This window comes from Carassius carassius, chromosome 6 (assembly GCF_963082965.1).
Source record: "Carassius carassius chromosome 6, fCarCar2.1, whole genome shotgun sequence".
NCBI lineage: Eukaryota > Metazoa > Chordata > Actinopteri > Cypriniformes > Cyprinidae > Carassius > Carassius carassius.
This window is the reverse complement of record NC_081760.1, coordinates 155,651-172,464: the sequence shown is the minus strand read 5'-3', so window position 1 is coordinate 172,464 and position 16,814 is coordinate 155,651. Positions and strand designations below refer to the sequence as shown.

The following is a 16,814-nucleotide window of genomic DNA, read 5'->3' as shown; positions in this document are numbered from 1 at the left end:
TCATATAGAATGACTGTGTGTCTATGTGTTTTATTAGTCTTCTGTTCTTTGTCCAGTTTACTCTACCTTGGTTGCTATCCCACATAATCTTTGTGGGGTAATCAGAGCAGGTGGCAAAGCCTGCTGGGAATAAGACTTTATCAGCAGAAGACTGATAAGAGAAGACTTGAAACATGCAGAGTGCACTACATACAATACTTCTTTGTAGCCTGTTTATTAAGTTATATGGGGAAAAAAGATACAGAGAAATTACAAAGAGAGAAAAAGAAAAAATACATTGTTGTCATATTTCTGTAACTTAAAAAAACTAACATTGATGCCCCCAGTGCATCCTTTCCAGATTCAAGCTAATAGATAGACTATTAAGAGCTATTTCAACCTGATTTAACAAACACCAAAAAATAATAATAAAAAAAAAAAATTATGAGAAAAATGTATGGATATAGTTTGATTCAGTGATGTTAAATATTTTTACTTAAAACCAGATCATTTGTATGTTACAATTTTTGCAATGTATTTCAACTGAAGAGTCATAATAGCAACCGACTCTAATTTCACATTGAATGGTCCTGCACTTGATGAAGATGCACAAATAATGTCCGTCTAATTCATGGATTTATTTTATATGTCATTTTTAAACAGAATTAAAACAAGTAAAAAATATATATATGCAAGTGCACAAAATACAAAAGTTACAAGATACATTATCTAAAAACAAGTTGTAATATTCTATTCAGTTACTGTTTAACTGCAATATTTAACTAAATATTTTTACTGGATTTAAAGCTTTAAGTCCACAGTCATTCTTTCTCTGAGCACACACACACACACACACACACACACACACACAGTAATTACTTATATTGATTCATATTTATATTTTAATTGAGACATTTGGTCTCTTGTTGGCCAAGCTGAGAATCGCTTCTCATTCTAACATCATTTCTGCATAATTTTCATAAATACTTGAAATAATCCCTGGCCAGGTAAATTACTTATTATTTAACTAAATATTCAACATATTTATATTTATTATATATATTTATTATACATTATAATTAATGAGTGAGTAACTGTATTTGTGGTATTGTACAGAAGGATCCATTATAGTGTTATATAGTAACTATTTGCTCACTACTTTGTTCTATTTCATAAATTCATCTGTGGGTCGAAGTTCATCCAGGGGTCAATAGAGAATAGAGTGCTGTGTGTGTGTGTGTGTGTGTGTGTGTGTGTGTGTGTGTGTGTGTGTGTTGACCGTGAGGGTCACTCTATGAGGTATATGTTTTGACTTGTGAGAACTTAATGTCTTCACTTCTATTGTGATATACTTTGACAACCCACTAGTGCTTCATCTGACAGGTCGTCACAAGTTACAAAGGCTTATAAATCAGCTGAAAGATGTTGTCGATGTAAATCTAGTGTTCTGTTCATGTTTTTTTGAATGGCAAGTTTAGGGTTTGGGGTTGGTTAGCTGATAGAAAATCAATGGAAGTCTATGCAATGTTCTCACTAAGATAGAGAAACAAAAAAGTGTGTGTGTGTGTGTGTGTGACTGACTGATGAAGAGTTTTATTAGTATTTATAGTTGATATTACTGATATTAGTATTATGCTATTTTACGACTAATATTATTGTTAATTTTACAGTTCTCAAACTGCTTTCTTGTTTACTGGGGTTTTCGAAACTTTTCCCCGCTTTTATTTTGAAAGTTTTTAAAGAGCATAATAGGCCACCTTTTTTCTCGATAGCATTCTGAATGCGTGTTAAGCTTGACCTGCGCTGTCTGAAGCACACACACTCGCAGCAGCTCTCCTGAGTGCTGGGCAGAGGTGGAAAGTAACGAATTACATTTACTCGCGTTACTGTAATTGAGTAGCTTTTTTGTGTACTTCTACTTTTTTAAGTATTTTTTTTAATCTGGAATTTTACTTTTACTTAAGTATATTTTGTTTGAAGTATTGTACTTCGTTACATTTTAAAACACATTAATTACTGAGTAAAAAAAAAAAATCGCTCCCTGGAAGGTATGGCAAACTGGCGCTAAAATCACAAGAAAGATGCAGACGGACAAAACAGGCGTTAGTGGTGCAGACACCGCTGAAAACGAAACCCCGTCATATTCTGAAGTTGAACTCAAGGAAATGAAGTGAACCCCTGGCCATATGTATGCTCTATTATGCTGTGTATGCTGTGCTTGCCTAGGGAGACCAAACTAGCAGTTTATAAAATCTCGACAAGACATCAACCCCACGTAAGCATATAGAGGTGAGCTAAATAATTGCGTCATTGCATTGGTGCTTAAAATGATGCTTTGACATTTTAGCAAGAGGTTTTGCACAAATTAGCCAAAAAGACTGGTGCGGAGTGTGCGATATATATTGTCTGCGATAATATCATAATTGTTGTTTTAATGATGTACGCGCGCATTTAGAGTGTTCTTTCACTGTGTGATTCAGTCTGTTGAAATGCATTTAGAATGAAATCAATCAAAATCATTTAGAATCAAAATCACACAAAGAATACTGTCTTTTCCTCTAAAAATCATAATCACACACACACATATATATATATATATATAGATCAGTGGGGATTTCTTTAAGACTGCAAGGGAAGCTCAGCTTCCCCTCTAATGTAAAAAAAACCCAACGGTCAAATATGTACTATTGTGTATTATGTATTGTGTTAATCAGCTACATGTCGGCTGACTCGATTTTCTTCTCATACATTCCCGTAGCGTCACAGTGCATTTCCCTGTTGAAGCCGAGCGTCCATTGACTTCGATGGGGCTGCTTTGAACAGTTTTTTTCAGTGCTCCGAAGCTAGACGGTCATTGGATAAATGCTGCGATTATGTCCCGCCCACGGACGCTCAGCGTCTCTGGAGGTGAATGAAGACTGGGCTTCCGCGTGATGATTGGAGGATCTGTCGATCTCCTTTTGACTGACAGCGGTCTGCACCATAAGAAGTCGGCGAAGCTGTTTCACGCTCAGTCCCATGATCGCGGATTTCTCAAGTGTATTCGAAAGACAAACTGCGGCAATATTTCTTGATATTTGTAAAATGTAGAACCACCACAAAATTAAATTGGTAACTAAGACAGATTGAAAATGTGCGCGCACACACACACACACACACACACACACACACACACACACACACACACACACACACACACACACACACACACACACACACACACACACACACACACACTATAGCCATCTAGTGGTTAAAGTGATTTATTACAATTTTTAAACTGAATTTCCCCAAAAATGGGCAAAAATCTTACATTAAACCTTATAAAATTATCCATGGTACCCCCATGTATGAAAGTTAGAAATCTGGGTCTTTTATGAAGTGAATTTTACCTGAAATGCTTTTTTCTTTTTTTGTAAAAAAAGCCTATTTAAATAAATATTTATTTATTTATAGAAATGTAAAAGATTTAAATCCTCCAAAAACTGTACAAACTTTAGTAAAAACATAAATGAACAGAGTAAAATTATATTTGTAAAAAATTTAAGTATTTTACTATTACAAAATGAAATGTTATTGTCTGGGGTCAAAAAGACCCCGAGTGTCACTACAAATGAAGACCATCAGAGGGTTATAATGTAGGCCGAAATGAGCTTCCCCTCTTTGAAAGACCAGCAGCCGCCACTGATATATATATATATATATATATATATATATATATATATATATATTTTTTTTTTTTTTTTTTTTTTTTACAACAGGACAGTAAACTAAGAGACTTGCGTTTTAGACACCATATTGCCATTGTTTTTGCTCTATTTCTACAACAAAAATTTATTCCAAACACAGCCACCAAAGCAAAATTTTGCATCTCTGAGCAACATGACAGTGTTTCGTTTCTGAATGAATCAACTGTTTAAATGATTTGGTTCAATCGCAATGACTCACTTATTAACAGTGACTTGCTGACACATACTGGCCATTTTAATTTCACATTTAAAGTATCTTTTGTTTTTTGTTTTTTTATAATTAAGTTTTTATAATTTCAAATGAGTATTCAACATTTTATGTCTGGCATATCAAAACATTATTCATGCATTTGTAACTGCAGGTTAAATGCATTCTTGTCCTGCACTAAACAGTGTAATACATCTAAATGCCACGTCCGATGAAGCTTTTGCATTTCCTCTGTATTGAAAAGATGAGTTTGTTGATACTGATTTGCCAGATAACAGCCCAAATGTTTTATTATTCTAAATAACTGATTCCTTTAATTAAAAACAACTAGTTTGAGATTAATAGACCTATCCCAGGGGTGTCAAACTCAGTTCCTGGAGGGCCATAGCCCTAACCCTGCTCCAGCACACATATCATGTAGTTTTCAAATAAACCTAAATGATTAGATTAGCTGGATCAGGTGTGTTTAATTAGGGTTAAATCTAAACTGTGCAGGACTGTGGCCCTCCAGGAACTGAGTTTGACACCCTTGGTCTGTCCCATTTTTGACTCCCTCCCACTGGTTAAAATGTAACTAAGTAATTTTTACTCTGAGTAAATTTTAAATGAGCTACTTTTTACTTTTACTTGAGTGGATTTTTTAGACTGGTACTTTTACTTATACTTAAGTAAAATTTCATTAATGTAATGGTACTTTTACTTGAGTAGAATATTTTTGTACTCTTTCCACCTCTGGTGCTGGGGAGAGTATGTGGATTGGCGTTGTCCAAAGAAGGCCTGTCCACCATCTGGCTCAGGAATGTGCAGCCCCAATCAAAAGGATTGACAGAGGCCTCTCTTTGTCTGAATGCTCTGTGCCTCCAGATAGCTATAAAACACCTGGATCAATCAGCGGGTGACAGCACAGAGACAACGAGAGAGAGAAAGAAGATCAGTCGCTGGCAGACGCGGCTCACCTCCCTCCCCTGTCCTCCCGAGGCGTCCGCGTGCCCCCCCCCCCCCCAGCCCCTCTCTCCAGCACTTTGAACACAGTTATGTCTCTGGATACTGCAGCAGGCTGTCACTGGTTTGATCTCTGTCAGCTGAGTCTTTGAGAGGAGCTCACAGGGTCCTCAGTGGTCCAGACAACACTCGTCCTGGACTTCTCTTTGTCTCTCTCTTCCGTTCAGTGTCCACTCTGACTGATGCTCACTGTGCTCCGTGTTTAGCTGGACCTGTCTGCACTGATGTGAATAGCAAAGCAGAATGATTAGAGTTGATAGAACAAACTGGCTGACTAGAACAGGCTGGGTCAAACCTAGAGCCAAAAAGGATGGTGCTCTACAGGCCACAAATGTTCACAAATCAATTCTCAATAAGTATTATACTAAATACTTTTTATTGTGGCTCATAGTCAACATAATGTATTATAGAAAACTGAAAAGCAAGAAGTTAATCAAGTTAATTACCATCAGTCAGAATGGATATTGCAAAAAAGTTCTAGACAATTTCAGATCAGTTTTATTTTTAAAGTTATTTATATATTACTAGTCCTTAAATCTGATTGGATGAGAGGTCTCATGTGCAGACACCCAAATCATCTATAATTTTACAAATACTAGTTTTTGTGTAAAGTATTTTCAAGTGTATTTTAGCCAATAATGTTGTTGTTTGTTAATAAAGATAACATCTTTTTGAAAATGTGCTTTGACATTTTAGAAGAAATCAGTGTGTGTGTTCATGATGGTGATTTTAGTTATATTATTCTGATAAGAGACCTAACCCTCCACTGTAAGACTTTTATATTGAAAGCAGAGTTGTAAACAAATAAGTTAATTTCACTTTCAACAACAACAAGCAGACTGAGTAGTGCTGCCATAGATCACCCCAAACAGATGAAAGATAGTACAACAAAGATATCGCTTTCTTCAGCAGATATTCAGTCTAATGTTTTATTGTGAATATGAGATTGATCTGAAGAATGAATGCTTTATCAGATGCAGGTAATCACACTCAATCACTCTTATAATCTCTCTTATAATATTCTAAAGTAACATTCTTGAATTAGTAACCGATCTTGAGTTTAGCTGTTAAACTGTAAAACAGATTTGAGTCTGTGGCGGAAGGAAGTAGTTCTGCATACAAAATGTTTATTTATTTACACATTTGTGCTGTCAAACTGGTGTATAAACGCAATATCACGCTCGTAGTTGTGTGTTATAGTTTTATATCAGCACAGATATGATTACCTATGGCACACATAGTTTTACTATAAACTAACATTAACAAAAAACAATAAATACAGTAACAAATGTGTACATTAATTAACGGAGACCTTATTGTAAAGTGTTAGCAATAATTAAATAAATGTCTCAGAAGATCAGTAGATTATTAATGAGAAATCTTTTAGCGATTCAGCTGAATATTACAGTAACTATTCCAGCTGTAACGAAGGCTTGTTTAACCTAGCCTGTGTGATATTAGTATTCAGGCCTCAGGTCAGTAGCACACGGTTTCACTGTAATATCACCGATGCAATCCCATTGAGTAAAGCATAGAAGGGCCAAAGCCTGGAGAAAATTCTGACTTTTTTATTATTTATTTATCCCTCTTTATGTTGTGTAAAATTACTCAACAATGATGATCATCAACTCAATGATTTGTTTTCAATTTTAAAGCAAATCATAATTAGTCATTGTTAAAAATGTAAAACAGTTAGTGGGAAAGAGAGTAAGTCAAAGAGATGCATGAAAACAAACCAGTAAAGGGAATGAGGAGAAAGAGTGTCAGTCCTGCCCAACTTGAGCTCATTAGTTCCTTGATTCATACAGTATCATCATATGAACTGTAAACGCTTGTACACATGTAAACCATTCTAAAGGTTTATGAATCCTTCTATGCTGATAGAATATTGAATAAATAGTGTTATTTTTAGTAAATGATATCAACTAAATGTTTTTTATAATGCCATCACATTGATTAAAAACATTTGAAATTAAATAATCTCATTCTGAAGCTCAGAGTATTAAAAGATTTGTACATCTCTAAAGTTGCATATGCATAAATAGGTTCACATTTTATACGCTGTCAGTATGTTGTATTTGCATTTGTATTTTACAAATTGTCTTGTATGTTGGGTTGGGGTTAGGAATGAAATGCTGCTATTGAATGAGTACAGCAAAGTCTCAGTAAAATCTCTCCAAGAGAGAGTATGTATATATATATATATATATATATATATATATATATATATATATATATATATATATATATATATATATATATATATATATATATACATATTTATTATAAGTTGCTGTATAATAATGCCTAATATGCACTGCCTGTCTTTCTTTGTCACATGTTTTCCAGCACACACTGCCAGTTCATTTATGGCAGAATATTGACAGCATTTCGAAAGCTAAGCCATGAATAAGATCAAATCACAAATTGTGGTGGTAAAGAGACCAAGATGCTTTTAGTGTTTGCCGGTGACCTGATGTCAGCAATGTTGGTCTGTGTGTGTGTGTGTGTGTGTGTGTGTGTGTGTGTGTGTGTGTGTGTGTGTGTGTGAGTGTGTGAGTGTGTGTGTGTGTGTGTGTGTGTGTGTGTGTGTGTGTGTGTGTGTGTGTGTGTGTGTGTGTGTGTGTGTGTGTGAGTGTGTGCGTGTGTGCGTGTGAGTGTGTGTGTGTGTGTGTGTGTGTGTGTGTGTGTGTGTGTGTGTGTGTGTGTGTAAATGTAACAAACACAGGAATCAATAGAGATGGCTAGAATGATGCTTTAAGATCTCAGCTACAGGTTCAGCCTGTAATCATTCAGTATTTTAGCATCTTCTCCTCGTGGAGTGATGAAGTGAGGAAACCTTTAGCTGCTGTTTCATACTGTTGTGCATTAGTACCTTAGAAGGACATGTGATCTGTAGCTGTGTTCTTATTGTTTAAGCGTATGCCATTAATGTAAATGTACAGTATGAACAAAGAGCAGCATTGACACTGCTGATCTGTTAATTGAGCTCTTAATTATTTAATTAAACAAAAAAATAACTATTACATGAGTTGTCAGACCCCACATTTGATGTTTCTATTTTCCTTAATGTTCCTGCTTTATCTCTCTCTCTCTCTCTCTCTCTCTCTCTCTCTCTCTCTCTCTCTCTCTCTCTCTCTCTCTCTGTCTCTCTCTCTCTCTCTCCCTCTCTCTCTCCCTCTCTCTCTCTCTCCCTCTCTCTCTCTCTCTCTCTCTCTGTCTCTCTCTGTCTCTCTCTCTCTCTCTCTCTCTCTCTCTCTCTCTCTCTCTCTCTCTCTCTCTCTCTCTGTCTCTCGCTCTCTCTCTCTCTCTCTCTCTCTCTCTCTCTCTCTCTCTCTCTGTCTCTCTCTGTCTCTCGCTCTCTCTCTCTCTCTCTCTCCCTCTCTCTCTCTGTCTCTCTCTGTCTCTCGCTCTCTCTCTCTCTCTCTCTCTCTCTCTCTCTCTCTCTCTCTCTCATTTATCATGGCTTATGTGATAAATGACTGCGATACAATAGGCCTCATTCTTCAATGAATCATACATGTTTAGACCACATTGTCCATAAGTCAGCGTGGCTTGTAAACTGATGTCATAGCAGCAGTAATTTTGTTTCAATGATTGATTCGGAGTAATTTTTCAGCTTTATCCATTTTTTTTTTTTTTAAATTCAATAATAATAATAATAATAATAATAATTGTTAATAAACAATTTTAAAAGCCCATCTGAATAATACTTGACAGTAAATAAAGAATCAGAGTAATCCTCTGTGCTGGCCTGTCAAGCAGTTATGATGTGGTGATTAATTAATCTGCTTAATCACAAATTAATCATGCATCAAATTTGGCTGAGAAATTTACCCCAAAATATAATTTATATGTTATTATTGTGTAAAATTAAATCAACATCAAATACACATTACAAAAAAGTAGGTTTATAAAATTATTCAGCATAAAATTTATTACAAAATTACAAAACACATCTGAGGATGCATGAATGCATTTACACTAAATTACATTTGCATAAATAATGCCGTGAGATTATAAATGGGTATTAAAAGGTTTGCCCATTTATATTATTATTATCATCATTATTATTATTGTGTGTGTGTGTGTGTGTGTGTGTGTGTTGATGACTTTTACTACAGCAACAGCCCTGCTTTTAAATCGACACTGCCATCGTGTTTTATATTTGTGTTCTCTGATCAATTAGATAGCATACCCTGTTAAAGAAGTCACTGCTCGCCACTGAAAATACACTGTTATTATTTTTGCCTGTATCACAGATGACACAGCATTTAATCTGATGAACCAGAAAAGGCGTAATAGAATGACTAGAATGCTGGAAAAGATAACAATCAGGAAGACATTTTATTTTTTTACTTTTTAAATTCATCTTCTGTGGGACCCTGTCAGGCGAGGTGTGAGGGAACACAAGCACCTTTCCTCCTGCCGGAGACTTTCAGTGGCGCAGTGATTAAGGAGATGTCTTATCACACAATGCCATTGTGTTGTCCCGCCAGGCATTGGGACACTTAACCCCTCATCGCTAAAAGCTTTTGGGTTCAGCTCCGGTTAAGTCTTCACGTCGAGTAATGGCAGCTTTTGTCAAAACAAAGGAAATTCAAATGGGGCAAAAGCAGGCCAGGTTTCAGGTGAGAGGAAGGAAGAGCTCATCTAAATGCCCCTACATGAATATGGCACAAGACAGAGAAGCGGATGCCTTGTTAGCACAACGTCAGTCAGCTTGACAGTCCGACACGAGCATGACTGCATTCGTTTGAGACAATTTACATTAATAAGTGACCACATCTTTGAGTGAAAACCTTTTGGGGGGATATTTATTGCAAAGAATGTTGTCTTTAACTAAAAGACTGCATGATTTAACAAATGATATGGTTATTTTTTATTTTTTTTTATACATGTTTAATAAATCAGAAATAGGCTAATAATCACAGCTCTTGTTATAAATTAGAGTACAGTTTGAGAATTGTTCAATGATAATTTGCTTGTGATTTTCAGGCCATCCGCTGTACTCTGGTAAACTGCACATGTGAGTGTTTCCAGCCGGGAAAAATCCACTTACGGACATGTGACCAGTGCAAGCATGGATGGGTCGCTCATGGTGAGTATCAGTCGGTGTGTGTGTGTGTGTGTGTGTGTGTGCTCCATTGCTCAATACATAGGTATTTATAAATAGCATTTACAGGCGTGAAATCATACATACGAATAGATGCTTAAACGTGCCATATGGACGAACAGCATCTAAAACAAAAACATTATTACATTACATTATAAAAATAAAAAAATGATATATCTTATTATATATTTTATCACAATATTGCTAAACCCTATCCTCAAACCTGAGCATTTTCAACAATAAAAAAATAACAGGCAAAACAAAAATGTACATTGACTTTTATGATCATTTTATGATGCCCTTGTGGTTTATTTTATAGTCATGTTTGAGTCACAATGTATTCAGAAACTCATTTTGTGTTCCACGGTGAACAAAATAAATATTGGTTAACAGTGAAGATTGCAGAATGTTTTATGTATGTTAAGATTTTAAATTGTAGCTTTGTTTAAAATGATGTAATACTCTGAACTGAATCTGCACCAGAATGGCACTAAATAAATAGAATGAAATGTTGTCATTTCAAATGAAGTAAATGAGTCAAATTGAAATAAATAATGATTGGAAACTCATTGATCATAAATACAATAGAATCTGCTGATTAATTGCATTAATTTAGTATTCATAGATTAAGTTAGATTCATGGATTTATTTAATTTGTTTTAATTAATACTAATTGTAATTCATGGGTTTATTATTCAATACATTTCTTACATCCTTTTCAATGCACACATTTCTTATTTCAATACACATATCTTTGATATTCATTAAACACTTTAGGCTAATTGAGTAAAATCATTACATTTTAATGCACAGTGTTGCTATTATGGTATACAGTATATATTACTTATTTAGTGATATTTTATATTTATTTTAAGTCAGCCTTTCAAATGATTCTAAATGTGCGAAACACAAGTTTAAATATAAAGCTGATTTAGTAGTGGAGTTATTATTTTACATTAATAACACTTAAATACCAAATGTTTCTATTTGAATTGTTAATTGCTGTAGCCAAAGAACGCAAACATCACTAAGTGAAAATAAAGAATATGGTTTAGTTACAAAAAAAATATTATATAAAAAAAAGCAATGAAAGGGTTTTCCTTTGTCATGAATTGGGAACTTACTGTGTTTACCGCATGATACTGTGGTTACAGTACAGCAGTTACAGTAGAACTTCATCTGTCTGATCGGTTGAATGAATTAAATGATGGCTATGTGAGCAGGTAAACGCTTGCTGGCGAGTGTGTTTGTGTGTGTGTGTGTGTGTGTGTGTGTGCAGTCTTTATCTGTCCTTTTATCTGGTCCCCTTCTCTCTCATCTGAGCCCAGTGAAGTTATTGCTCCTCATAAAACTGCCTCTTTAGCCAGTCGATGTGTTCTGACTCGCAGATCCATTCCCTCACTCCTCCCTGTGCGCCTCTGTGTCTTCATCCAAGCAGATTTTAATTCTCTGATAATGGTCTTATTTCATTATACCAAGAAAAAAAAAGTATAGAAAAGTCAAAAAGTAGCTGAGGTTCTGGTGAAAACATCAAATGAAAGAGATGACAGTCAGAAAGGATAGAGTTAAGTAAGGAAAGACAGAGGGAGAAAAAGACAGTTGGATTCATAGAGAGACAAAAGAAAACACCTGTTGGGTTGGGATGAAAGGAAAAGAGACAGGCCTAAAGGGACCATCACAGGGGCCCTTCGTCTAGTTTTAATTTCACTGAGAACTGTCAGCCGCTATCCTTCCTCTCCTCCTCTTCTTCTCACTCCTCTCTGCCATAGTGTTCTCATTTTGTCTGTAGTGTTGGCAGCCATTCTGACAAGTAGTTCTTCATTTTTTATTATGTTCGTGTCTAGCAGGGTCTGTTGTCAGGCAAAGACCCAGTCAGCACAAAAGTCATTCCTGGACTGAGGAGAAAAAAACAGGTGTCACACAGACAAAGTCATAGAGAGAGTGAGAGTTTGGAGAAGAAAGACAAAGGGATTACATTGATGCCACTGTCAATTTCTTCAGACAAGCATCATTATCTAAGTGCATTTGGTTCAGATGGAAAATCAGCAAAATAAAGAACGTGTGTGTGTGGACACAGTTCACAGTTTAATAATATGCTTCAAATCAAAGACAATACAGCACATTTATCTTATATAATGTGTGCCTTGCTATGACCAGCTTTGTGTGGGAGATTTAAAACCTGAGTTATTTCTCTGCCCTTTGATCATGATTTCATGCACTTAAGATTTCTCTCTGATGTGTTAGCGTTTTCACAGAAGATAGTTAACATTTTATACGTGCATATCAATATCTGTCCACGCTACACATTACATGTTAATATAATACAAACAAATAATTGAAGTGGAGAGCCATTAAAGCACCCATTATGTAAATATACTTCCTATGTAATGCATAGTGTGTTCACGTATTTAAATATAAGCCTTCTAATGAAAATTTACTGAAGAGCTTGGTAACATAGTATGCGTTTAACATTACTAACAATGATAATAATTGTATGTGTTTTTCTGATTGTAGCTCTAGACAAGCTGAGCACACAGCATCTCTACCACCCGACGCAGGTGGAGATCGTACAGTCCAACGTGGTGTTTGACATCAGCAGTCTGATGCTGTACGGGACGCAGGCGGTTCCTGTCAGACTGAAGATCCTGCTGGACCGTCTGTTCAGTGTTCTCAAACAGGAGGAGGTTCTGCACATCCTCCACGGCCTGGGCTGGACCCTCAGAGACTATGTCAGAGGATACATACTACAGGTAAATTACAAATGACACGAAAAAACAAACATATGTAGCACTGGCTAGATGGCATAGCTGATGCCGTTTCAAAAATGGACTTTCATATGTTCCTATATAATTTTAATACATAATTAAATTTGCATATCTAGACAAGAATGTTAAAAGCCATGCATAAAATAACCTGTGAACAATGGATTTTCAGTTCTGTGCATTTGTCTCTGTTTATCTGCACACAATAGCATTCCTTCCTTTTCTGCCAGAGAAAAGAGAGAATAAATAAACCAAGGGAAGAAAATGAGCGCGATAAGAAATCTGTCATGACTGCAGCCAATAGCAGACTATAGAACCGCCATGATGCTTTCCCTCCCTCTCACTCCTTTAATTGGAATCAGACACATTTCTTAATCAAAGGTACAGGGCTTTTGGGTTCGCAACAAAACCAAAGTGTTCCTGTATGAATTAGTTAAGAGCAACTGAACATGTGCTTGTGGTTAGCCTTGTGTGTCCAACGCCAATAGCAGAGCGAGGTGGATGGCTTTGGTTTGGAGACCATGCCTAAGTGGAACAGCATGCTGAGCTTGAAGGCGGTTTTGAGGCCTTGTACGAGGAAATGGCTTCTGTGAGTAAATCTCTCCCTCTCGCACACTTTTTCTCAAATCGTTGGACTGGAAGGAATTGTGGAAGGCTGCAGTTTTTTTTTTACAGTTTTACAGTCATTTGTTGTGTGCACAAAGTCTGTTTGTGTTTCTCGTCACTCTGCCCCTGATCGCTTATCGGAAAATCCCCCAGACATTAAATATGAAATGGCAAAATACTGATGTAGTCTGAAATTTGAGAATTAAATCATGTCTCTCAGCAGAGTCCAGAATTTTTGTGGGTTTGCAGTCAAGTAAGGACACTGGGTTGTCGTCTTTAGTTTGTAATATTGTTCCAGATGTCGGGGAGTACAGTACGAGTAAAACTTCAGGCATTCCAATACTACTCTAATATAATTGTAGTTCAGCATTTAGACTGTAAAAGATGTCTGAATTTATAGCTTTTGAATCTTGGCGTCCACCCTATCTACCTTAATGAATTGCTGAAAATGCTAACTAAAGTAAATAAATGCTAAATATAAAGTTCTACCATTGGCCAGATAAAGATTGCACTTCTCCTTATTCGGTTCTTTACAAAATGCAGGTAAGAGCTCTGATTCAGGACTGACAAAGAACCCAACACTTCAACACTTGCAGCTGCACTAATGAATGTTCTCTCTCTCTCTCTCTGCCTCGCTCATTCCCATACTGTCTGTTGTATTCCTGTTCTTCTTTTTTGGAGTTGTTTTCTTGTTATTTACCTGCTCGCTCTCCTCTCGACCTCATCTGTCTGTCAGTCTGGAGGCAGAGTGTTGAGCACTGTTAATCAGAGCCTTGACACATGATGTCACAACCCACAGAAGGTGCCAGCAGGAGCATGTGCGCAAGAATCTTAATTCTACACTCATAAATATTTCATGCAAAAAGACAAGAAAGAGGTGTGCAAGAGGGGAAAAAAATGAGAACAGGGAAAGACACAAAGTGATTGTTTATGTATGCATGCGCACACTAGTGCATTTGTATTTGTGTATATATATATATATATATATAATATATCCAACCCAATATACACATCCAAATAAATATATGTTTCTAATTTCCAATCATTCGGAGCAGCAAATCTGAAAGCAGAACTGCCATAAACAGTTCCTGTCTAATTTAAAAAAATATATATATATAATTCATGAGGATATGTTCTGTAAGGAGCATTAGTAATCAATCTAATAGCTCCATGGTATAACATATCTAATTGCTCTAGAACACATTGGCATTCATTTGTATTCGCCACATAGCCATAGTCAAATAACAGTACAATAATGGTTTCAACAAGCTATTTCTTGACTGACGTGGTAAACGTATATCCATTGTGATACAAGCAACTAGATTTAACTTTCTTCTGAAGATTAATTATATGATCAGAGAAAGTTAAAAAGCTATCAAGCCAAATTCCACAATATTTATATGAAGACACCACTTCGAGTTTTGACCTATTCAAGGATAGGTTGCTACTTTTGTGCTATTTAAGACAAGGTTTAAATTATAATATGTAAATATATTAAAACCTTATCATACAAGGGTCATATAGAGTAAAGAACTGTTTCATCTACGTATAGATTAATCTAGGTTTTCTTACTACAGATAGCCTGGAGATTATCTTAAATAGAAACTGAAAACAGAGTTGAAGCCAACACGGAGCCTTGAGGAACACCATTGTTAACAGATAGTGACTCAGATAGTTGTTGTTCAAGACAAATTTAAATTAAATTCCCCAATACTTTGTGATCTGAATAACAGAATAATGATCAAAATGTATCAAAAGCTTTAGCAAAATCAGTAAAAATTGCTGCACAAAATTGTTGTGAATCTAAAGCATTATAAATATTGTTAATAACCTTTACAACTACTTTGATGAAACTAAATGATGAACTGTAGATAGAACCACCGTAGATATGGATAATTAAAAATGATTGTTAGAGGCTCAAAAAAAAAATGGATCTAAGGCAGCTAGACTAGTGGGTTTTTGGGTTAAATATATGTCATCCAAACCTGTGACCCAGTAACTGGTCATAGGGAAAAACTACAGGGTAATGTAGTGTAAATAATTTTTGTATGTCTTCATTTGTTTTCCATATGCAGCCTAGAAACATGATTCTCAAATAAATTGCTTGCTCTTGATAAAATGCTTGCTCATTAAGCTTTATCTGTAACAACAATATCTTTGTTTTAAGTGAAGCAGGCCCTTGTGTTAATAAAAATAAATATCTAATTATTTTACAGCATTTCAAAATGTTCTTGAGATAGAGGAACATTTAGAGATTTGCTTTTTGTAATATTCTGATTTTGCTTTTCTGACAGTACACTTATTCCGATGTTGTCTGAATAAGTGTAATTATTCATTGTAATTGATCAAATTTTCCCATGTGTGGGTGACAGATTAGCAGTCAGTTTGGAGTGCTTTGTTTCTGGCAGTCACATGGTGCCACAGTGGTAAAGCAGTGTGATGTGTTCTGTGCTTTATTGAGTCAGAGTGTTCACGGGTCATTGTTAAACTCTGAGCTTTATGAATAATCCCCTTCTGCTCTCTTCACTCGCTCTGTTTCCTTCCGCCTGCTGTCGAGCTGTCTCCCAGATAGCATACCTGTCACCACTAATAAGTCAACAACGCTTTCTCTCAGAAGTCAAACCCGTTGCTTGTCATAGTTTTCTCTGGTGCAGTTATCATCTGCTAGATCACACACACACACACACACACACACACACACAATGGTGATTTCCTCTTGGTGAGATTTCGCTGTGGAATCTTGACACTCTACACATCAGATACGCCAGCATTGTACCTCTCCTCTCTGCTTTTCTTTCTTTACCTTTTTCTCTGACTCTGAATTGTTTCCACTCTTAACAATTTTTTTTTTTTACATCTTGAGATATCTGTTAGTGGGAAAAGCATCCCGAAATGCACAAATACATAACCGGTCTTATAATATATGGCATTTACTAAGTAAATTTGATAACTATAATAAATGTATACAGAGTATTTTAAATGTGCTCACCATGGTTTTAAAGTAGTTTGTAACAAAAGCACTCTTTGTATTTTTTTTTACTGTAATTTGTAACATATAATTATGTAAATATGATGTCAAAGTTTGAGACACAGATGCTGAATGGAGTGTATGTTAGAACATTCCAACATTTCTAAATATGAAAAAAATAAATCTAATGGAAAAAAAAAATAGAATCAGTTTTTGAGAAGGTGAATGAGACTTCAGGAGTTGCAATGGATTGCAGCATTGTTTAATTTTTCAGGTTTGCTAAAAAAAAAAAAAAACACCATTGCGTATTTGTGTGTGTACTCTATATATTATTGTAATAATTTATATTATTTCTATAATATTTTAAATACAAGCATATTTATGTAAAGAATAAAAAGCATGCACCACAGAGTAAATTAGTGCA

At 35.6% G+C, this 16,814-nt stretch overlaps 1 protein-coding gene across 5 annotated transcripts in view; it reads left to right on the top strand.

Moving 5' to 3' along the window:
• The window catches only part of LOC132142140 (zinc finger protein basonuclin-2-like), a 151,171-nt gene that overhangs the window by 98,509 nt on the left and 35,848 nt on the right, over positions 1 to 16,814 (top strand). For 4 of the 5 annotated variants that reach the window (XM_059551770.1, XM_059551771.1, XM_059551773.1 and 1 more), the window contains 2 exons: positions 9,937 to 10,039; positions 12,569 to 12,804. The exons of the other annotated variant lie outside the window; for it this stretch is intronic. In XM_059551770.1, the coding sequence (XP_059407753.1) occupies positions 9,937 to 10,039; positions 12,569 to 12,804 (339 nt within the window). The remainder of the gene's footprint in view (positions 1 to 9,936; positions 10,040 to 12,568; positions 12,805 to 16,814) is intronic. 5 annotated transcript variants of the gene reach the window in all.